This window comes from Oncorhynchus tshawytscha, linkage group LG21, assembly GCF_018296145.1.
Source record: "Oncorhynchus tshawytscha isolate Ot180627B linkage group LG21, Otsh_v2.0, whole genome shotgun sequence".
Taxonomy (NCBI): Eukaryota; Metazoa; Chordata; class Actinopteri; order Salmoniformes; family Salmonidae; genus Oncorhynchus; species Oncorhynchus tshawytscha.
The window spans coordinates 27511360-27533165 of record NC_056449.1 but is presented as its reverse complement, the minus strand read 5'-3'; the positions used below and the strand labels follow the sequence as shown (position 1 = coordinate 27533165).

The 21806-nt window shown below is 42.5% G+C and overlaps 1 protein-coding gene across 2 annotated transcripts in view; it reads right to left on the bottom strand.

Moving 5' to 3' along the window:
- Positions 1–1029: 1029 nt before the first annotated feature.
- Positions 1030–21806, bottom strand: part of psd2 (pleckstrin and Sec7 domain containing 2) — a 25974-nt gene continuing 5197 nt past the window's right edge. Inside the window, exons 1-13 of one of the 2 annotated variants that reach the window (XM_042303260.1) lie at positions 14160–14498; positions 11238–11435; positions 10856–10936; positions 10259–10416; positions 6304–6362; positions 4424–4513; positions 4196–4239; positions 3921–4114; positions 3697–3767; positions 3367–3524; positions 2761–2905; positions 2490–2633; positions 1035–2126 (exon numbers count right to left, since the gene is read on the bottom strand). In XM_042303260.1, the coding sequence (XP_042159194.1) occupies positions 1908–2126; positions 2490–2633; positions 2761–2905; positions 3367–3524; positions 3697–3767; positions 3921–4114; positions 4196–4239; positions 4424–4513; positions 6304–6362; positions 10259–10416; positions 10856–10936; positions 11238–11435; positions 14160–14209 (1611 nt within the window). In that variant the 5' untranslated portion in view covers positions 14210–14498 and the 3' untranslated portion in view covers positions 1035–1907. Of the gene's footprint in view, positions 2127–2489; positions 2634–2760; positions 2906–3366; positions 3525–3696; positions 3768–3920; positions 4115–4195; positions 4240–4423; positions 4514–6303; positions 6363–10258; positions 10417–10855; positions 10937–11237; positions 11436–14159; positions 14499–21806 lie in introns of those variants that run through there. The other variant, XM_042303259.1, reaches the window with a different exon arrangement.

The following is a 21806-nucleotide window of genomic DNA, read 5'->3' as shown; positions in this document are numbered from 1 at the left end:
ATGAGTTGCAAAATGAATAGGAAGTATAGTCAAGACGTTGACAAGGTTATAAACAATGATTTTTAAATGAAATAATTGTGTCCTTCAAACATTGCTTTCATCAAAGAATCCTCTATTTGCAGCAATTACAGCCTTGCAGAGCTTTGGCATTCTAGTTGTCAATTTGTTGAGGTAATCTGAAGAGATTTCACCCCATACTTCCTGAAGCACCTCCCACAAATTGGATTGGTTTGATGGGCGCTTCTTACATACCATATGGTCAAGCTGCTCCTACAACAGCTCAATATGGTTGAAATCAAATGACCGTGCTGGCCGGCCACTCTATTATAGACAGAATACCAGCTGACTGCTTCTTCCCTAAATAATTATTGCATAGTTTGGAGCTGTTATTTGGGTCATTGTCCTGTTGTAGGAGGAAATTGGCTCCAATTAAGCGCCGCCCACAGGGTATGGCATGGCGTTGCAAAATGGAGTGAAAGTCTTCCTTCATCAAGATCGCTTTTCCCCTGTACAAATCTCCCACTTTACTATGACCAAAGCACCCCCAGACCATCACATTGTCTCCACCATGCTTGACAGATGGCGTCATCACTCCTCCAGCATCTTTTAGATTTTTCTGCATCTCACGAATGTTCTTCTTTGTGATCCGAACACCTCAAACTTAGATTTGTCTGTCCATAACACTTTTTTCCAATCTTCCTCTGTCCAGTGTCTGTGTTCTTTTGCCCATCTTAATCTTTTATTTTTATTGGCCAGGCTGAGATATGTCTTTTTCTTTGCAACTCTTAACTGTTGACGTTGAGAGTTGTGCACCGAGGCCTCCCACTCCTCTTTCTACTGGTTAGGGCCAGTTTGTGCTGTTCTGTGAAGGGAGTAGTACACAGCGTTGTACGAGACCTTCAGTTTCTTGGCAATTTCTCGCATGGAATATCCTTCATTTCTCAGAACAAGAATAGACTGACGAGTTTCCAAAGAAAGGTCTTTGTTTCTGGTCATTTTGAGCCTGTAATTGAACCCACAAATGCTGATGCTCCAGATACTCAACTAGTCTAAAGGCGACCAGTTTTATTGCTTCTTTAATCAGAACAACAGTTTTCAGCTGTGCTAACAGAATTGCAAAAGGGTTTTCTAATGCCTTTTAAAATGTTACACTGAGATTAGCTAACACAACGTGCCATTGGAATACGCCTATGTAGATATTCCATTAAAAAAAATCTGTTTCCAGCTACAATGGTAATTTACAACGTTAAAAATGCCTACACTGTATTTCTGATGAATTTGATGTTATTTTAATGGACAAAAAATTAGCTTCTCTTTCAAAAACAAGGACATTTCTAAGTAACCCCAAACTTTTGAACAGTAGTGTACATTTGACATTTTAGTCATTTAGCAGATGCTGTTATGCAGAACGACTTACAGGAGCAATTGTGGGTTAAGTGCCTTGCTCTAGGGCACATTAACAGATTTTTCACTTAGTCTGCTCGGGATTCAAAACAGCGATGGTTACTGGCCCAAATCTCTTAACTGCTAGGCTACTTGTCGCCCTACTACTATGCTACTGTACCCCTCCACCCTGAAATCCACCATCCACCTCCTCAAACCAAAAAACTACACTCCACACTTCCTTTATGCCGGTAAGTCCTCTCTCCTCTTTCGTCCTTTTTTCCACATCTTCATGTTCTCCATTATAAGTGTTCTTATAAGCACTGCCAGAGACAATTAGCTGTTGGTTAAATAACACCATTAATACTGTATAGCTGGAACAATTATTACCGCTTTACTGTGCAATGAAATAGGAAGGAGGGAGGATTTGGGGGTCCAGTTCTCAGGCATTTGGAGGGGAGAGCCCTCTGGCTCAGAGGACAGAGTTACGGGGGGTGCATTATATTTTTTAGGGGGTTCTCCTCTCAACTCTGCTGGCCCGGGCCAGTGCGTCCAGAGGCCCTGCCATTGACATCGTGCTGGCTGATGGAAGGAGAGGACTGGGTCTTCCGGAGGTATCCCTCGCGCCCCCCTCGGCCCTCCCCAATCCCGCTCATCACGCTAGCCTCTATCTTCTCCAGGTCGTCTGTCTCTGCCCTCATCTTGGCCTGGAGCAGGTTGATATACGTCTCGTACCGACTCTTCTGCAATGGAGAGAGAAGGGGAATGAAGATGATGTGACTATAAATATGCATATGTCACACATGGCTCATTTAACACACAGCTATTACACAATGCTCACTCTACAGAGAGAAAGAGGGTTCATGACAAATGATGGGGAAAAACACAGAGAAAGGGGATATAGGACATTGATCTCGTGATTCTGTCACAACTATAACACTATTTCAGATATACTATAACTATTTCAGATATACCAGGACCTATGCACATAGAAACAGTTACACAGAGAGAGAGAAAGAGAGATGCAACCTTTCTCCCTTAAGATAAACTACACATATTATGCAAAGGGATGTAGGCCAAAGACCTGTAGCCTCTCTCCTTCTCACCTCATATATGAGGTAGTGCTCTTTGATTCGATACTCCTCCCACTCTCTGCTCTTGGGAGAAGGCGAGGGAGGGTTCTTCCTGTGCTCTTCCACCTCCACACTCATCTGCTTCAGCTTCCCCTCGTGGGACTGCAGCTGATCCTCCTGCACCAATCACAGCAACCCATCAAACAGCAGGCACCAGTAACAACCAATCACATAACACAATCAATTTAGGTTGCACCATGCTATATATGTGGTTGTGTGTGAGAGAATGTGTGTTTGCGTGCACCTGGTTTAGCCGGGTAGAGGAGGAGGGCAGTAGAGGTCTACAGAACGTCTTCATGGAGCCAATGGCAGCAGGGAAGGCCGGGGCGGAGAACAGAGCTGCTACCAGGTTAATACGGAATACCCACGACATCATCTCCTCTTCACTCCTTCAAAGAAAGAAAGGACACAGACAGACAGACAGACAGAAAGAGAGACATTTGTATGTGTCTGTATGTGTTCAGAAGGTAGAGCATGGCGCTTTCAGTGCCAGGATAACGTGTTCGATTCTAGAGACCACCTGTACGTAAAATATATGCATGGACAAAGCGTCTGCTAAATAGCATACATTATTATGAGAGAGAGTATGCCACAAGGTGCAACAAAATATCTAAAGGCTAATAATATTTGGCAAAAAATAACACCACATTTCTGTACATCATGAAAGTCAGTTATCATTGTGTGACAAAATAACCGAATGTGCATTAGAGGACATGTAGCTGGTTCCCATGAACAGGCCTCCCCTACAGGCCAGAGTAGCAGAGGACCTACGGTGCCTGCAGCAGGGACACTCTCCTGTCAGAGAGAGAGAACAGGCCTCCCCTACAGGCCAGAGTAGCAGAGGACCTACGGTGCCTGCAGCAGGAACACTCTCCAGTCAGAGGTCTTTAGTTTGAGGACGTTGGGTCTCTTGCTGTAGTCTGTAGCGCGGGTGGCTAACGCATGGTGGATACGCACAGCGTTCTTCAGGTCCCCCTCACACAGCTCTGCATCAGCCTTATACTCATCCTGTCAACAGGGGGAGACACACACATATAACGTCGTCAGAGAGCTCCTACTACTGTGTTTGTGTGTGTGTGGGAGAGAGAGAGAGTGACACACACGCAGCTGAGCTACCACTGCTGCATTCTACTGCAGTGGTAGAAGTCTGTTTCTATGGTAACGGAGAGGTATCTGGTACCTTCTGTAGATAAAGGATCATCCCCTTTAGAACCGCATAGAACTTCTTCCAGCCTCGTCGTCCTCGTGGGGCTAGAGAGGGAGAGGGAGAGGGAGTGAGACAACTGTTATTTCTAAACTGGTTTAAATCCCAATAACTGAAGACTTATGCGTTAAGAAATTCCCTTCCAACCTAGCCTAAGCCCATCTATGTGTGTGTGTGTGCGCGCACAAGTTTATACTCACTGCGTTTGCCGTCCATGTCTGCATGGCTTTTGCGGGACAGGACACCATGTTTATAGGTGACAGCGTTGGGTAGGATGGGGATGGCGATGAAAGGGTTATTGCCATCCGTTACCCTGGCAACCCCCCTCTTCCCCCCTCCCTCATACTGCTCCTCGACCAGCTCCGATAGACTCTTCCTGAACTCCTCTTCCTCACTGCAATACATCAGACATCAGAAATAACAGAGGACACACATGCACACACACACATGCACACACCTGAGAAGGGATACTCACATTGCCCATTCAAGTTTCTCGTTCTTTATTGAATTATACAGCACCTAAACAGGAAGTAAAGAAATCAAAATGGTGAGAGAAAAAAGTCCCATCTCATTGAACTGGATCAACTTCTGAGTAATGCCAACATTGGAATCTGACCAAATATTACATTAGTAAGACAAAGCATTAGTAAGGAGCCTAGTTGAAGTGTTGTCATCAATATTGTCCTAGCATTGATTACTGTACCTTTAACAGGTCTTTAGGGAAGTCCTTGCCATCGTTTAGGCCATCCAGATTACTGATGAACTGCTGGCAAGACATCTTCTTCCCAATGTTCTGGACAAGAGAGACACATGAAGGCTGTTCTGGACAATGAAACAGAAGGCTGAATCCTAAATCACTCCCTTCCCTTTCCCACAACCCTCAGTCCTCCATTTGTGCATTCTTGCTCACCTCCGCCTTATGCATAAGTATCCCAAAGCTTAGGGAGTGAAAATTATTGAGGGTGTAGGGGCTAATTCCGATAACCACTTCGGCCAAAGCCAGCAAGGCTGCAGGCTTCAGAGCGAAGTGCTATCCCGACAAGCACCACAATATGTTTGGAGTCTGCACAATTTAATCCAAAAATAATGATATGTTTGGAGTTCGCACAATTTAATACAAAATAATGATATGTTTGGAGTTCGCACAATTTAATACAAAATAATGATATGATTGGACTAAGCACAATTTAATACAAAATAATGATATGATTGGAGTTTGCACAATGTAATACAAAATAATGATATGATTGGAGTTTGCACAATTTAATCTAAAATAATGATATGTTTGGAGTCTGCACAATTTAATACAAAATAATGGAGAGGCAGGTCTAATTGTAAACCACATGCATTTGTTTGTCGGATTTCAAGAAATGACACACGTAACAGATGAAATAGCCTATACCTCAAATTAAATGTTTAACTGTTACTGAGGTTTATAACTTGTAAAACAACAGTTGATGGGTTTATTGATCCCCTCGCCACTTTCTGGAAGTCACCCTAGGAGTTTCGTCATCAACATATGACAACCAAGGGCCCTCCAAGTGGGTCGGTAGGGGCGAGGGGGTGATTTGGGATTCACAGTCTTACTACCTACTGGTAAATATTGACAAACTTTTCTTCAGACGTTTACTGTATTTTCTATAGTAGGTGGATCTTAACAAGGCTAGGAGAAACACTACTGTAAATGCAAATCGATGTGAATATGTTATGCAGTACTGTGCATAATTCCCCTGAATGACCACTAGGTGTCAGTGGTGTGCAGGTAGAGCATTAGCTATTCTCTTCCAAGCATTATGCGGTTGATTGGTTACATTATGACCACAGATATACCGTACATGGAGAAACACAGAAGAGGTTAGTGCTAAAAGCCACTTACCACCTACGGAGCAGGACAGCCAGAGGTTACACAGAGGCCACACAGAGGTCAGACAGAACGCATGACAATAGAGGGAATGAGAGGAGAGGAGAGGAGAAGAGAAGAAACGAAGGAGGTTGAGAGAGTATGTTAGAAGCATGAGAGGATATGTTAGTAGACATATAAGAACAGAGAGTTAAATTGTGAGAGCGTGTGTTAAAGTAACACTGGATAAGAGTTAGTATATAGTGCTGTGGTATTTAGTAGTAGGAGACAGAAAGACGGGACAAAAAGAGGGCAGAAAGTGGGTCAGAGGAGAACAGAGATGGAGATTGAGAGATTGAGCTGGAGGGTAACAGAGAGATAGTGAAATAGAGAGGTAGAAGAGAGACAGATATAGAGAGAGAGAGAGTGAGACAGAGAAGGAAGCTATTGTTGCTGTCGCACATCACTTCTAAACAGGTGTTGCCTGCCTTAAGGGGGGCTTTATTTTTATTCTCAAAGACAGACAAGCAAAATACATAAATACAATGAGCCGACGCGACAGTAGGTTTCTCTACGTCAATTGTGTTGGTGCGTGAGTCATGTTAGACAGGGTTTTGGCTCTACTCCTCAGGGATCTGCTGTATGTCAAATAGGATTGATGAGTATTTCTGGGGGCTCCTGCCTGTACATTGATTTCCATCTATCTTCACAGACTGTAGGTTTGATAACAGAGCTGTACATACGTGTCCATGTAGATCGGTGTTGAGCAGCATTAGGGCGCAGGTTAACGTATGGGCTCCGTCTGTTGGAAGAAGAAGATAACATGTTTTTAAATGTTATCTAAATATCATGGATGACTCAAATGGCATATTTTAACAGTAGGCTAAAAAATAATCTCAACAATACTTGACAAAGTCTCAACAATACTCCGCAGTCTAAGGCACTGCATCGCAGTGCTAGAGGCATCATCAGTGCTGCTTGGCAGGGTCGTGTTTCGGAGAATACATGTCTCTCAACCTTCGCCTCTCCCGAGTCCATAGGGGAGGTGCAGCGATGGGACAAGACTGTAACTACCAATTGGATATCACAAAAAAGAGGTACAAAAATGTCAATAATAATAATCCACGTGACCGTTGAGTCAATCTCCTTTTATGCACTCTGGACATGCGTTAGTAGTACCCAACTCGTTAACGACCTTCACGTCGCTAATGGCCTGGTACTCAGAGCTCTATTGTCCTTCAAACCACTCTGACATCAATGCAAACGCAAATAAAAATCACATCAAACAGTTATCATCATGCTTTTAAAAAAATCACCTCACTGTGATGATCAATTTGAAGAAGGAAGTTCAACAACAGGTTGAAACTGAGTGGAAAACATGGTCGTTGTTTCAAAGCCAAACACAACAAAATGGGCAGCACTTTGTAAGGTGAGGATTAGTTAAAAACACCCATACACATACCGTGCATTCAGAAAGTATTCAGACCCCTTCCCCTTTTCCACATTTTGTTACGTTACAGCCATATTCTAAAATGGATGTAAAGAATAGAATCTCATCAATCTACATACAATATCCCACAATGACAAAGCAAAAACAGGTTGTTAGAATTTTTTGTAAATGTATAAAAAAACTAAATACCTTATTTACATAAGTATTCAGACCCTTTGATATGACACTCAAATTTGAGCTCAGCTGCATCCTGTTTCCATTTATCATCCTTGAGATGTTTTTACAACTTGATTGGAGTCCATCTGTGATAAATTCAATTGATTGGAGATGATTTGGAAAGGCACAAACCTGTCTACATGAGGTCCTATAGGTGACAGTGTATGTCAGAGCAAAAACCAAGCCATGAGGTCAAAGGAATTGTCCGAGACAGGATTGTGTCAAGGCACAGATCTGTGGAAGGGTACCAAAATGTTCTGCAGCATTGAAGGCCCCCAAGAACACAGTGGCCTCCATCATTCTTAAATGGAAGAAGTTTGGACTTGGCGAAGGTTCACAACGACCCTAAGCACACAGCCAAGACAACACAGTAGGGGCTTCGGGACAAGTCTCTGAATGGCCCAGCCAGAGCCCGGACTTCAACCCAATCAGACCTGAAAATAGCTGTGCAGCGATGCTCCCCATCCAACTTGAGAGGATCTGCAGAGAAGAATGGAAGAAACTCCCCAAATATAGATGTGCCAAGCTTGTAGTGTCTTATCCAAGAAGACTCGAGGCTGTAATTGCTGCCAAAGTTGCTTCAACAAAGTACTGAGTAAAGGGTCTGAATACTTATGTAAATGTGATATTTCATGTTTTGTTTTTACATTTGCAAAAATGACTAAAAACCTGTTTTTGCTTCATCATTATGGGGCATTGTGCGTAGATTTATGAGGAAAAAATATAATTGAATCAATTTTAGAATAAGGCTCTAATGTAACAAAATGTGGACAATGTCAAGGGGTCTGAATACTTTCCGAATGCACTGTATTAGAGCTTATGAATACGCATAGACCGATATATGAGCCCAAGACTGGAAAAAACGCTGAATTAAACTAATGATTGTGCCGTTATACAATACATAGCCTACCACATATCGGTCTATGCGTATTCACAAGCTCTAATACAGTGCATTCGGAAAGTATTCAGACCTCTTGACATTGTCCACATTTTGTTACATTACAGCCTTATTCTAAAATGGATTCAATTGCCAAGGGGTCTGAATAATTCCGAATGCACTGTATACATTTATATTCCTGACTCTGACATGGCTTGTTCTTATATTTCTTCATTCCTTTCTTTTTAGTTTTGGGATTTGCCTGTATTTATTTAAAAAAATGTACGCATAACTGCACTGTTGGAGCTAGAAACACAAGCACTCTGCTTCACCTGGGATAACATCTGCTAAATATATGTATGCAACCAATAACATTTGATTTGATGAGTGAAATATGATCACTTGAAGAGAGAACAGCTGTGCAGCCTGAGGCAAGGAACAGAGCGTAGGATTTTTATGTGACTTTCTCAAATCATCAATAGCCTGTAGTCGCATCATGCAGACCATATGTTTGACATTCTAAGGTTTTTATCATTCACAACTAAAGTTGACAAATAACTCAATCTAGTGTATAGGACCTGTTTCAAATGATCACTTTTACGCTCCACATAGCCACTTCATATGCACACATGCTCCGGAATGTGAAAAATATCCTTTCTATTTTGTTCAGTTAAGTTCAATTATATTCTTCTTACTATAAAATAATGGCACCGGACTTATAAGCATATCTTGTCTGCTAAATGAACAAGCCTATAGCCTACAGCATGGAGCATAGCCAGATAACATACAGTATCTAGCCAGCTAAATGAACAAGCCTATAGCCTACAGCATGGAGCATAGCCAGATAACATACAGTATCTAGCCAGCTAAATGAACAAGCCTATAGCCTACAGCATGGAGCATAGCCAGATAACATACAGTATCTAGCCAGCTAAATGAACAAGCCTATAGCCTACAGCATGGAGCACAGCCAGATAACATACAGTATCTAGCCAGCTAAATGAACAAGCCTATAGCCTACAGCATGGAGCACAGCCAGATAACATACAGTATCTAGCCAGCTAAATGAACAAGCCTATAGCCTATAGCATGGAGCATAGCCAGATAACATACAGTATCTAGCCAGCTAAATGAACAAGCCTATAGCCTATAGCATGGAGCACAGCCAGATAACATACAGTATCTAGCCAGCTAAATGAACAAGCCTATAGCCTACAGCATGGAGCATAGCCAGATAACATACAGTATCTAGCCAGCTAAATGAACAAGCCTATAGCCTATAGCATGGAGCACAGCCAGATAACATACAGTATCTAGCCAGCTAAATGAACAAGCCTATAGCCTATAGCATGGAGCATAGCCAGATAACATACAGTATCTAGCCAGCTAAATGAACAAGCCTATAGCCTATAGCATGGAGCATAGCCAGATAACATACAGTATCTAGCCAGCTAAATGAACAAGCCTATAGCCTACAGCATGGAGCACAGCCAGATAACATACAGTATCTAGCCAGCTAAATGAACAAGCCTAGAGCCTATAGCATGGAGCATAGCCAGATAACATACAGTATCTAGCCAGCTAAATGAACAAGCCTATAGCCTACAGCATGGAGCATAGCCAGATAACATACAGTATCTAGCCAGCTAAATGAACAAGCCTATAGCCTATAGCATGGAGCATAGCCAGATAACATACAGTATCTAGCCAGCTAAATGAACAAGCCTATAGCCTACAGCATGGAGCACAGCCAGATAACATACAGTATCTAGCCAGCTAAATGAACAAGCCTATAGCCTACAGCATGGAGCATAGCCAGATAACATACAGTATCTAGCCAGCTAAATGAACAAGCCTATAGCCTACAGCATGATAACATACAGTAGGCCAACTCATATTCTGTTCTACTGAAACACATCTTCATATCATAATGCTTCTTTCGGCCTGCCTAAAAGAAATGATGGATTTATTGTGATGCTGCATCAGCGGCTTGTATGAGTGGAGGCCTGCTGGAGATGCTAAACGTGTTTATGTTAATTAACGGTCAATTACCCTGAGATCGGCAGTAATTTGCAAGACAATAACCGGCTGACAAAATGTCATGCCGCCACAGCCCTATCCCCACCCTAACCACCACCCTAATTATAATCATCACCATCATCTTCTTCATCATCATCATCCCGTTTGGATCTTTCCTTGCCATCGGGGGCGAGGGCTGTGGGGTTGCAGACACAGAACCTCTTAGAGAAGTGGACCAGGATTCTCTCTCTCTCCTGGGTCTCACCCATCAGAGGAAAGGCTTTCAGGAAGTTCCTGAGAATTAGGTCAAAGACCAACGAGTGAGCAGGCAGTATTGTTTTCAGGCTAGAATACAAAGTGTATTTGTCCTTACAGTGATATAGGCTACAGGCTACAACCTTTTACAAGCTTCCTCACTTTTGTTCGGAAATCGTCAATGGCATTTTAAGACTAAGGCTACAGTAGATTAGTACAGTACATTGCACATTCATTCAGTGCAAAATCAGTGTAACTGTGGTTCACCACTCCCAATACAAACATGTTAATATACTTTAAATATCTGCATGCTGTGTTTAATACATGCATTCAAGACAGTCCCAAATCATGGTATACCAGGAGGTGACAGTTGACTGTATTGCAAAATAGAGACACACTACAGCTCTATACTCAGAGAAAGGCTGTTAGGCTAATATGTTGTAAACAGTAATGTGAGAATAGTGCTGACTGGTCTTACCTCAGGGCCTTGTCCAATGACAGGCCAGAGAAGTCAAAGAAGCTGAGGTACTCTGACGCCACCAGCTGGCTGAAGTCGTTACTGCAGGATGGACAGAGGGAAATGAAATGGGGGAGGGGAGAAAGAGGGGGAAAGAGAAGGGGGATTGGGAGTGAGAGAGAGAGAGAGAGAGAGAGAGAGAGAAAGAGATGTGACATTTAAGATGATACAAAATACATATTAATACAATATAAACACTGTGAGACATATGCATGTGTATCAATGTGGAACTGAATGACAGTGTGTGTGTGTGTGTGTTTGGTCTTGTGTGTGTGGTTGGTCTTGTGTGTGTGTGTGTGTGTGTGTGTGGTTGGTTGGTCTTGTGTTTGTGCCTGAAACCCACTTCTTGCCCAGGTGGCGTGCCACGTCGCAGCGTCTGAAGCCCTCCAGGTAGAACAGACGCTTGGCCAGGCGTTTGGCGGCGTCGCAGTCGGCACGGCAACCGTTGGCCAGGGTTTCCGTGCTGCTTCTCTCCAGCTGCTCCAGGCCGCCCAGCTCCGACTCTGAGTCCGACAGCACGTCCGTGAGGAGGTTGGCATCACTGAAGAGGACACACACGACAGCCTTATTGAGCGTATAGTAGGGCACCTACCTGCCCCACAGAACAGTGCCCTAGTGTGAGCAACCTTCATATGAGTCTTCTACATAACCCTAGCATGATCACTGACAGTCATGATGATGAAAACATAGAATGTGAGGATATTTGGGAGCTATAAACTCCAATTTCAAGAACCTTTTCACTAGACAAGCATAAACAGATTGATACGATAATAAATAAGAATGCATGATATTCTATCAACATAAGATTGCTTTCTCTCATATAACCCTGATTCAATAATAAACAATCCTCTGAAGACACAAAGATAGCTTATCTGAAACATAGCCACTCCTACATAGCTCTATCACTCTAACCAAAACACATAAAACCTCCTAAACAATCACTACTGAAATAGTACTAAATACAAACGTCACAGGCCTCAACCAGACCATGTGTCCCTATCATTTTGTGTGTCTCTTTGACATAGTCAACTTTCTCTCTATAGATGATTAACATTTTTCTGCAGAATCTGATTAGAGCAATTGCGTTACTTCCTAAATTCAATACGCTGCGGCACGGTAATCTGTTGGTTGCCGTGGTCACGACGGGCGGCGGAACCCGGTGTCCTGACAGGAGAGACGACGGGCGCAATTACCACCCCTCTCAAATTGATGTCTCCTCCATCACAATTACCCACAATCCTCACTGCAGCCAACAGCGTGCCGAGAACACAGCACAAGCCTCTCACAAGGATGGAACCCCAAACTAGAATAGGTACTCATACCTCCCTCTGTACAAGGAAGATCTACTATTATTTATCTATCCTGCGACAAACAAGGAACTATTAACAAAATAACTGCCCTCCCTACATTCTATTCATCATTATTTTTTAAACATTTTTGTAATTTATCAGACTCTCTTATCAAGAGCGACTTACATTAGTAATTAGGGTGAAGTGCCTTGCTCAAGGGCACATTGACAGATTCTTCAACTAGTTGGCTTGGAGATTTGAACCAGCAACCTTTTGGTTACTTGTCCAAAGAGCTTAACCACTAGGCTACAGTATATGCAGGCACAATTACAGCCCCTCTCAGTTTGATGTCTTTACATCACAATTACCCACAACCCTCACTTCAGACAGCATGCCGTCAGCAAAAGCCAGAGTACCACAAGGATAGAATTATGCCCAAACCTGCCTCTAGTAACACATTGTCTTCCTCTATATCTAACAGATGCTGTCCCTATCCTTCTCCCTACATTACACCATGCCTAAGTCTTACCACATGTATATTCACAAAAAACATGGTACGTCCTGAATAATGAACAACATGACAGGCCGTGGGTCACAGCAATCCAGGGATCCCCGTTTGCAAAGCCCCCCCAACACACACACACACACACACACACACACACACACACACACACACACACACACACACACACACACACACACACACACACACACACACAGTCCCAAATGGCACCCTATTCCCTATATAATGCACTACTTTTGAACAGGGCCAGAAACTAGTGCTCTATTTAGGGAATAGGTTGCCATTTGGGATGCAGCCCTGACTCACAGCCACTCAATGTGGATTCTGCTACTTTATCTTGAGCAAAGTGAAATGCACATGGACCTTCCATTGTAACTCTGCAAATGCATTTGAGTAGATGTTGAGTAGATTTTCCCTTAAGTCCTGAATAGTCAGCCAATGTTTAATAGTGAAACTGTATGTGCCTGCGTGTGTGTTCCCAAGCCCTGGCGCTGGGTATAGTTAGAGCATGAGGCTGCATGCCTGTGACTCACATGGTAATCTCTCTCTCCCAGTTGTGTTGGGTGCCATCCACCCCTGGGCCAGCAAGGGAGTGTCAGGTAAAGGGCACGAGGGGTGTGTGCGTGTGGATGTGTGTGTGTGGATAGGTGTGTAAGTGGGGGTCACACTCTATTGCCAAAATATTGCAATTTTGGAATTACGCATCCAGTATGAGTTAATGTGACTAAAGTCCAAAACACCTATTATGTGAGTAAATGGGTGTGTGTGTGTTATTTATGAGTAGTGTGTGTGTGGGTTTCATAACTGTGACAGATCATCTCCTGAGGCTTCACTGACATCCTCTGTGCAAGGATGTCTTGAGGGATTAACACCAAGGACTCTGGATCATGCATAACCTACTGCTCCCTCGGTCCCATTCTGTTATTCAAAACACAAACACTTCTAAAATAACAACATTCACTGATGCTGCACTACACTATACAGCAGTGACAATAACTGATAAAAGCATAGGAATTATAGTCACTGTAAAAAATATATATATATTAAAGTTAACAGAGTAACTTGTTAGTTCCTAGGGGCATGTTGAACAACTTTGTTGCCAGTCTCCAATGAAAGTGAGCAACATGTGGCAAGATCAACAGAGATGGTTCATTGATCAACAGAGATCATTGATCAGCATTACAAAACCGTTTAAACAGGCCAAAGTTCAAACCATACAGAAAAATAAGATATTGTCAAAATTATCTCGACTATACTTAAAGTAGCATAATTGTCATACTATTCATACTGAATAGTCGCAAATCAATGTTAAGTTGATTTATAACCGCTGTGTCAAACCGGAACGGCTCAATATGCTCATTAAAAATACAGCACACTCTCGCACAATCTCATTCTGACTGAAAAAAACGTCAGAATAATTTTACTGTGATGGGAACCAGAGGAAAAGACTCACAGGAGATCGAGAAGAAAGTCGAAATGAACGTCATATTCCTCTTTCCACATTTTCTCTCCCGCATTCGAGGATTGGGATCAGTGTCAAGGAACGCGCGACATCATCCAGCAGTGGTCTGTAAAATCCGGCATTCGATCGATTGCGGTATTTACCCAAAGAGGCTTAAGCAATCCGATTTCGTCAGTCTTTTCCTACACAAACGGTACTCGAAGCCCCGCATGGTTATTACCAGGCTTAAGAGCACAGAATGATCTAACTACATTGTGTGTAGCCTACTGCCGTTCCCCATAATGTGAATGGATGTGAGATATTTTTTCAATAAGGTTCTTGGAGGTCTCCCTCAAAAGGATGTGAGGGGCGGAGCGACAGAATCTACTGAATTATGTTCCTAAATCTTGTTAGTATACACTCCCTTTGATGATCATGCAGGTCTGTACATAGCCCATTAGGCTACTCCCTCACTGGTCTTTTCCCATAGGTTATGTTGTGATGCAAAGAAAAGCCTGTTTTCTTTTGACCTAAGGCTACATTTTGTTGTGTCACAGCCTGAATTTAAAATGGATACATTGAGACTTTGTGTCACTGCCTACACGCAATACCCAATAATGACATCACAATACCCCTTAATGACATCACAATGCCCCTTAATGACATCACAATACCCCTTAATGACATCACAATACCCCATAATGACATCACAATACCCCTTAATGACATCACAATACCCCTTAATGACATCACAATACCCCATAATGACATCACAATACCCAATAATGACATCACAATACCCAATAATGACATCACAATACCCCTTAATGACATCACAATACCCCTTAATGACATCACAATACCCCTTAATGACATCACAATACCCCTTAATGACATCACAATACCCCTTAATGACATCACAATACCCCATAATGACATCACAATACCCCTTAATGACATCACAATACCCCTTAATGACATCACAATACCCCTTAATGACATCACAATACCCCTTAATGACATCACAATACCCCTTAATGACATCACAATACCCCTTAATGACATCACAATACCCCTTAATGACATCACAATACCCCATAATGACATCACAATACCCCATAATGACATCACAATACCCCTTAATGACATCACAATACCCCATAATGACATCACAATACCCCTTAATGACATCACAATACCCCTTAATGTGAACGTGTAGTTATGTTTTTAGAAATGATTACAAATGAATATAAAATGAAAAGCTGAAATGTCTTGAGTCAAGCCCTTTGTTATGGTAAGCCTAGATAAGTTCAGGAGTAAAAATGTGCTCAACAAGTCACATAATAAGTCGCATAGACTCACTCTGTGTGCAATAATCGTGTTTAACATGATTTTTGAAGGACTGCCTCATCTCTGTACCCCACACATGCAATTATCTGTAAGGTCTTAGTCGAGCAGTGAATTTCAAACACAGATTCAACCACAAAGACCAGGGAGGTTTTCCAGTGCCTCTCAACGAAGGGTACCTATTGCTAGATGGGTAAAAAAGTTATTAATTACACTTTCGATGGTGTATCAATACACCCAGTCACTACAAAGATACAAGGTCCTTCCTAACTCAGTTGTCGGAAAGGAAGGAAACCGATCAGGGATTTCACCATGAGACAGTTACAGAGTTTAATGGTTGTGATAGAAGAAAACTGAGGATGGATCAACACCATTGTAGTTACTCCACAATACTAACCTAAATGACAGAGTGAAAATAAAGAGGCCTGTACAGAATAAAAAATATTCCAAAACATGCTTGTTTGCAATAAGGCACTAAAGTAAAACTGCTAAAAATGTGGCAAAGAAATTAACTATGTCCTGAATACAAAGTGTTATGTTTGGGGCAAAGAGTACCAATCTTCATATTTTCAAGCATGGTGGTGGCTGCATCATGTTATGGGTACACTTGTCATCGTCAAGGACTAGAGTTTTTTAGAATAAAAAGAAACGGAATAGAGCTAAGCACAGGCACAATCCTAGAGGAAACCTGGTTCAGTCTGCTTTCCAACAGACACTGGGGGACGAATTCACCTTTCAGCAGGACAATAACCTAAAACACAAGGCCAAATATACACTGGAGTTGCTTACCAAGACGGCAGAGAATGTTCCTGAGTGGCCTAGTTACAGCTTTGACTAAATTGGCTTGAAAATCTATGGCAAGACAATGTCCGTCTAGCAATAATCAACAACCAAATTGACAGAGCTTGAAGAATTGTAAAAATAATAATGTGCAAATATTTTACAATCCAGGTGTACAAAGGAACGGGATGTTGTCATTACCATGGTGATGCAATTCACTGACAAGGATTTTAGTGAAGCCCTTGGTGTTACGAATCTCTTCGTCGTCTCAGGAGGAGTAGGAAGGATCGGACGAATATGCAGCGTGGTAAATGTCCATGTTACTTTATTAGCACTGAACACACAAAACAAAATAACAAAGTGAATGGAAGAAACAAAACAGTTCTGTAAGGTGACATACACTAAACAGAAAACAACCACCCACAAATCATAGTGGGAACACAGGCTACCTAAGTATGGTTCTCAATCAGAGACAACGATTGACAGCTGCCTCTGATTGGGAACCATACCAGGCCAAAAGCAGAAATACAAAACATAGAACAAAAACATAGAATGCCCACCCCAACTCACGCCCTGACCAAACTAAAACAGAGACATACAAAAGGAACTAAGGTCAGGACGTGACACTTGGAGACTCATAGCTGTAATCACTGCCAAAGGTTATTCTAACATGTATTGACTCAGAGGTGTGAATACTTATGTAAATTATATGTTTCTGTATTTCATTTTCAATACATTTGCAAGCATTTCTAAAAACAAATTTTCACCTTGTTATGTGCCGTTGTGTGAGAAAAAAAATCTATTTAGGAATCAGGTTATAACACAACAAAATGTGGAATAAGTTAAGGAATATGAATACTTTCTGAAGGCACTGTAACTCTTCAGAATATTAGTCAGATTCAAAGGATGTGTCATATTCAAAGGCAGGTCCAGTTCTATTGTACAGCTATGGTGTTGTCCTTCTATTTGGCCCTATTGTTGTGTTTTGCGATGCCAACCATCTCTGACTCACCCTCCAAAAGCAGAAGAAGACGTGGACTGGTGGCATTATGATAGGTATAGATAACTAGCCCAGACACACACACACACACACACACACACACACACACACACACACACACACACACACACACACACACACACACACACACACACACACACACACACACACACACACACACACACACACACACACACACACACACACACACGCTCACACACACACACGCACACACACACACGCTCACACACACACGCTCACACACACACACACACACACACACACACGCTCACACACACACACACACACACACACACACACGCTCACACACGCTCACACACACACGCTCACACACACGCTCACACACACGCTCACACACACACGCTCACACACACACTCACACCCACACGCTCACACACACACATGCTCACACACACACGCTCACACACACGCTCACACACACACACACACACACACACACACACACACACACACACACACACACACACACACACACACAAACAGGCAGATATTAATCACCCAGTCTGACTCATCAATACATGGTCCCTCTGTTTTTAAACCCTTCTGATCTTGAGGAATCATGGAGACAAAAAGAAAGGGAGAAGACAAGGAGGGGAGAGGGGGATAGAGGGTAGGAACCTCGAACCATTATCTAGACTAGGCCATAAAGACAGCCATTATCTAGACTAGACCATATAGACAGCCGTTATCTAGACTAGACCATAAAGACAGCCGTTATCTAGACTAGACCATATAGACAGCCGTTATCTAGACTAGACCATATAGACAGCCATTATCTAGACTAGACCATATAGACAGCCATTATCTAGACTAGGCCATAAAGACAGCCATTATCTAGACTAGGCCATAAAGACAGCCATTATCTAGACTAGACCATATAGACAGCCGTTATCTAGACTAGACCATATAGACAGCCATTATCTAGACTAGAGCATATAGACAGCCATTATCTAGACTAGACCACATAGACAGCCGTTATCTAGACTAGACCATATAGACAGCCGTTATCTAGACTAGACCACATAGACAGCCGTTATCTAGACTAGACCATAAAGACAGCCATTATCTAGACTAGGCCATAAAGACAGCCATTATCTAGACTAGACCATATAGACAGCCGTTATCTAGACTAGACCATATAGACAGCCGTTATCTAGACTAGACCATATAGACAGCCATTATCTAGATTAGACCATATAGACAGCCATTATCTAGACTAGACCACATAGACAGCCGTTATCTAGACTAGACCATATAGACAGCCGTTATCTAGACTAGACCACATAGACAGCCGTTATCTAGACTAGACCATATAGACAGCCATTGAAAGCTCTTAGAACATAGAGTCTCCAACATACATGTTGTGACAGGACCACAATAGGCCCTGATCACTAAGCTAGATGGAAATAGGATGTTGTCATCACCATTGTGATGCAATTGATTGACAAGGATTCTAGTGAAGAAATTGTTTATATAAGGCAAACGGGTCACACAGAGATTCAATCCACCAGCGCCATCTGACCTCTCAAATGGCCACCACATTCTAACATTAACTGACATCAGCATCCCCTTTCTAGCAGGCATCATACACCCGTGAACCCAAACAAGTCTGGATTGAACATTTATGACATATTTATGAGCTCTCACTCCAAATGTAGAATATGCTCCTGCAACGTCTATAGAAGAACACTGTAGGAACAGTAACAATTGGATACAATAGTCTTCCATGGGAGTCTACATCGGTTCTCTTCTACTTGAGGACCAATGACGTAGGTCTGGAGAATGACATACATTCTAAATGTCCTCAGTCAATTACAGTCAAAGTATTTATGATATGTCAAAAAATACAAAGGCAGCTAAAAATAGACGGTGATGGAAATAAATCTGGCGAATAACAGCAGTGTGTGTGTGTGTTTGTAACTGTGTGTCTGTGTGAGTGTGTCATGTGTGAGTGTGCACATGTAACATGGTCAGCACATATAACATGGTCAGCACATATAACATGGCCAGCACATATAACATGGTCAGCACATATAACATGGTCAGCACATATAACATGGTCAGCACATATAACATGGTCAGCACATATAACATGGTCAGCACATATAACATGGTCAGCACATATTACATGGCCAGCACATATTACATGGCCAGCACATATAACATGGTCAGCACATATAACATGGTCAGCACATATAACATGGCCAGCACATATTACATGGCCAGCACATATAACATGGTCAGCACATATAACATGGTCAGCACATATAACATGGTCAGCACACAAAACATGGCCAGCACATATAACATGGTCAGCACATGTAACATGGTCAGCACATATAACATGGTCAGCACATATAACATGGCCAGCACATATAACATGGTCAGCACATATAACATGGTCAGCACATATAACATGGCCAGCACATATAACATGGTCCGCACATATAACACAAAGCAGAACAATCAGTTCCTCTGATATAGAGACTGATGCTGGTTATTTTATCTTGTCTGGTTACAGCCTCAGATCTCTGTATCCTCCTTATCCTGCTCACAAGGGAGAGGGCCCAGGGCGTCCCAAATGATACCCTATTCCCTTTATAGTGCACTACTTTTGACTAGATACCATAGGCTCTGGTCAAAAGTAGGGCACTATGAAAGGAATAGGGTACCATTTGGGACGTAACCCAGTCTCACAGCATGATCACTGGTTACCATACCATCTCCATCACAAGCCTAGCATCTCTGTCTGGCAGAAACGTCATCCGACCAGCAATGATCTGGATACCTACTGTAAAGCTATTCAGAAACAGATCGATCTACACTGAACAAAAATATAAATGCAACATGCAACAATTTCTAAGATTTTACTGAGTTACAGTTCATATAAGGAAATCAGTCAATTGAAATATAATTCATTAGGCACTAGTCTATGAATTTCACATGACTGGGAATACAGTATATGCATCTGTTGGTCACAGACACCTTTAAACCAGTAGGGGCGTGGATCAGAAAACCAGTCAGTATCTGGGGTGACCACCATTTTCCTCATGCAGCGCGACACATCTCCTTCTCATAGAGTTGATCAGGCTGTTGATTGTGGCCTGTGGAATGTTGTCCCTCTCCTCGTCAATGGCTGTGCAAAGTTGCTGGATATTGGTGGGACCTGGAACACGCTGTTGTACACATAAATGCAGAGCATCCCAAACATGCTCAATGGGTGACATGTCTGGTGATTAGGCAGTCCATGGAAGAACTAGGACATTTTCAGCTTCTAGGAATTGTGTACAGATCCTTGCGACACGGGGCCGTGCATTATCATACTGAAACATGAGGTGATGGCGGCGGGTGAATGGCACGACAATGGGCCTCAGGATCTCGTCACGGTATCTCTGTGCTTTCAAATTGCCATCGATACATTTAAATTGTGTATGTTGTCCGTAGCTTATGCCTGCCCATAATATTACCCCACCGCCACCATGGGGCACTCTGTTCACTACGTTGACATCAGCAAATCACTCACCAACACAACGCCATACACGCTGTTTGCCATCTCCCCAGTACAGCTGAAACCAGGATTAATCTGTGAAGAGCACACTTCTCCAGTGTGCCAGTGGCCATGGAAGGTGAGCATTTGCCTACTTTAGTCGGTTAAGAACCTGGTGAGGACGAGCAGCACACAGATGATCTACCCTGAGGCCGTTTCTGACATTTTGTGCAGAATAATGGTTGTGCAAACCCACAGTTTCATCAGCTGTCTGGGTGGCTGGACTCAGACGATCCCACAGGTGAAGAAGCCGGATGTGGAGGTCCTGGGCTGGTGTGGTTAAAATGGGTCTGCGGTTGTGAGGCCGGTTGGATGTGCTGCCAAATTCTTTAAAACGACTTTGGAGGCAGCTTATGGTAGAGAAATGAACAGTCAATTATCTGGCAATAGCTCTGGTTGACATTCCTGCATTCAGCATGCAAATTGCACGCTCCCTCAAAAATTAAGATATCTGTGGTATTGTGTTGTGTGGCAAAACTGCACATTTTAGAGTGGCCTTTTATTGTCCCCAGCACAAAGTGCTCCTGTGTAATAATCATGCTGTTTAATCAGCTTCTTGATATGCCACACCTGTCAGGTGGATGGATTATCTTGGCAAATGAGAAATGCTCACTAATAGGGATGTAAACACATTTGTTCACAAAATTTGAGAGAAATAAGCTTTTTGTGCATATGGAACATTTCTGGGAACTTTTATTTCAGCTCATGAAACATGGGACCAACACTTTACATGTTGGGCTTGTATTTTTTGTTCAGTACAGGTAGCACCAGCTGGCTTTCAAAGATGTAATACTAGGACTACATGTGTGTCCTCCTGTTCAGATTGAGAGTGGCTGGGGATTTCAGCCATAGAGCTATATGGATTAGAGCTAAATTCCAACTGTCCTGGCCCACTGCTGTAGAGAAAGAACCAGTTTGATGCTCTCATAGAGGGCGACTGATA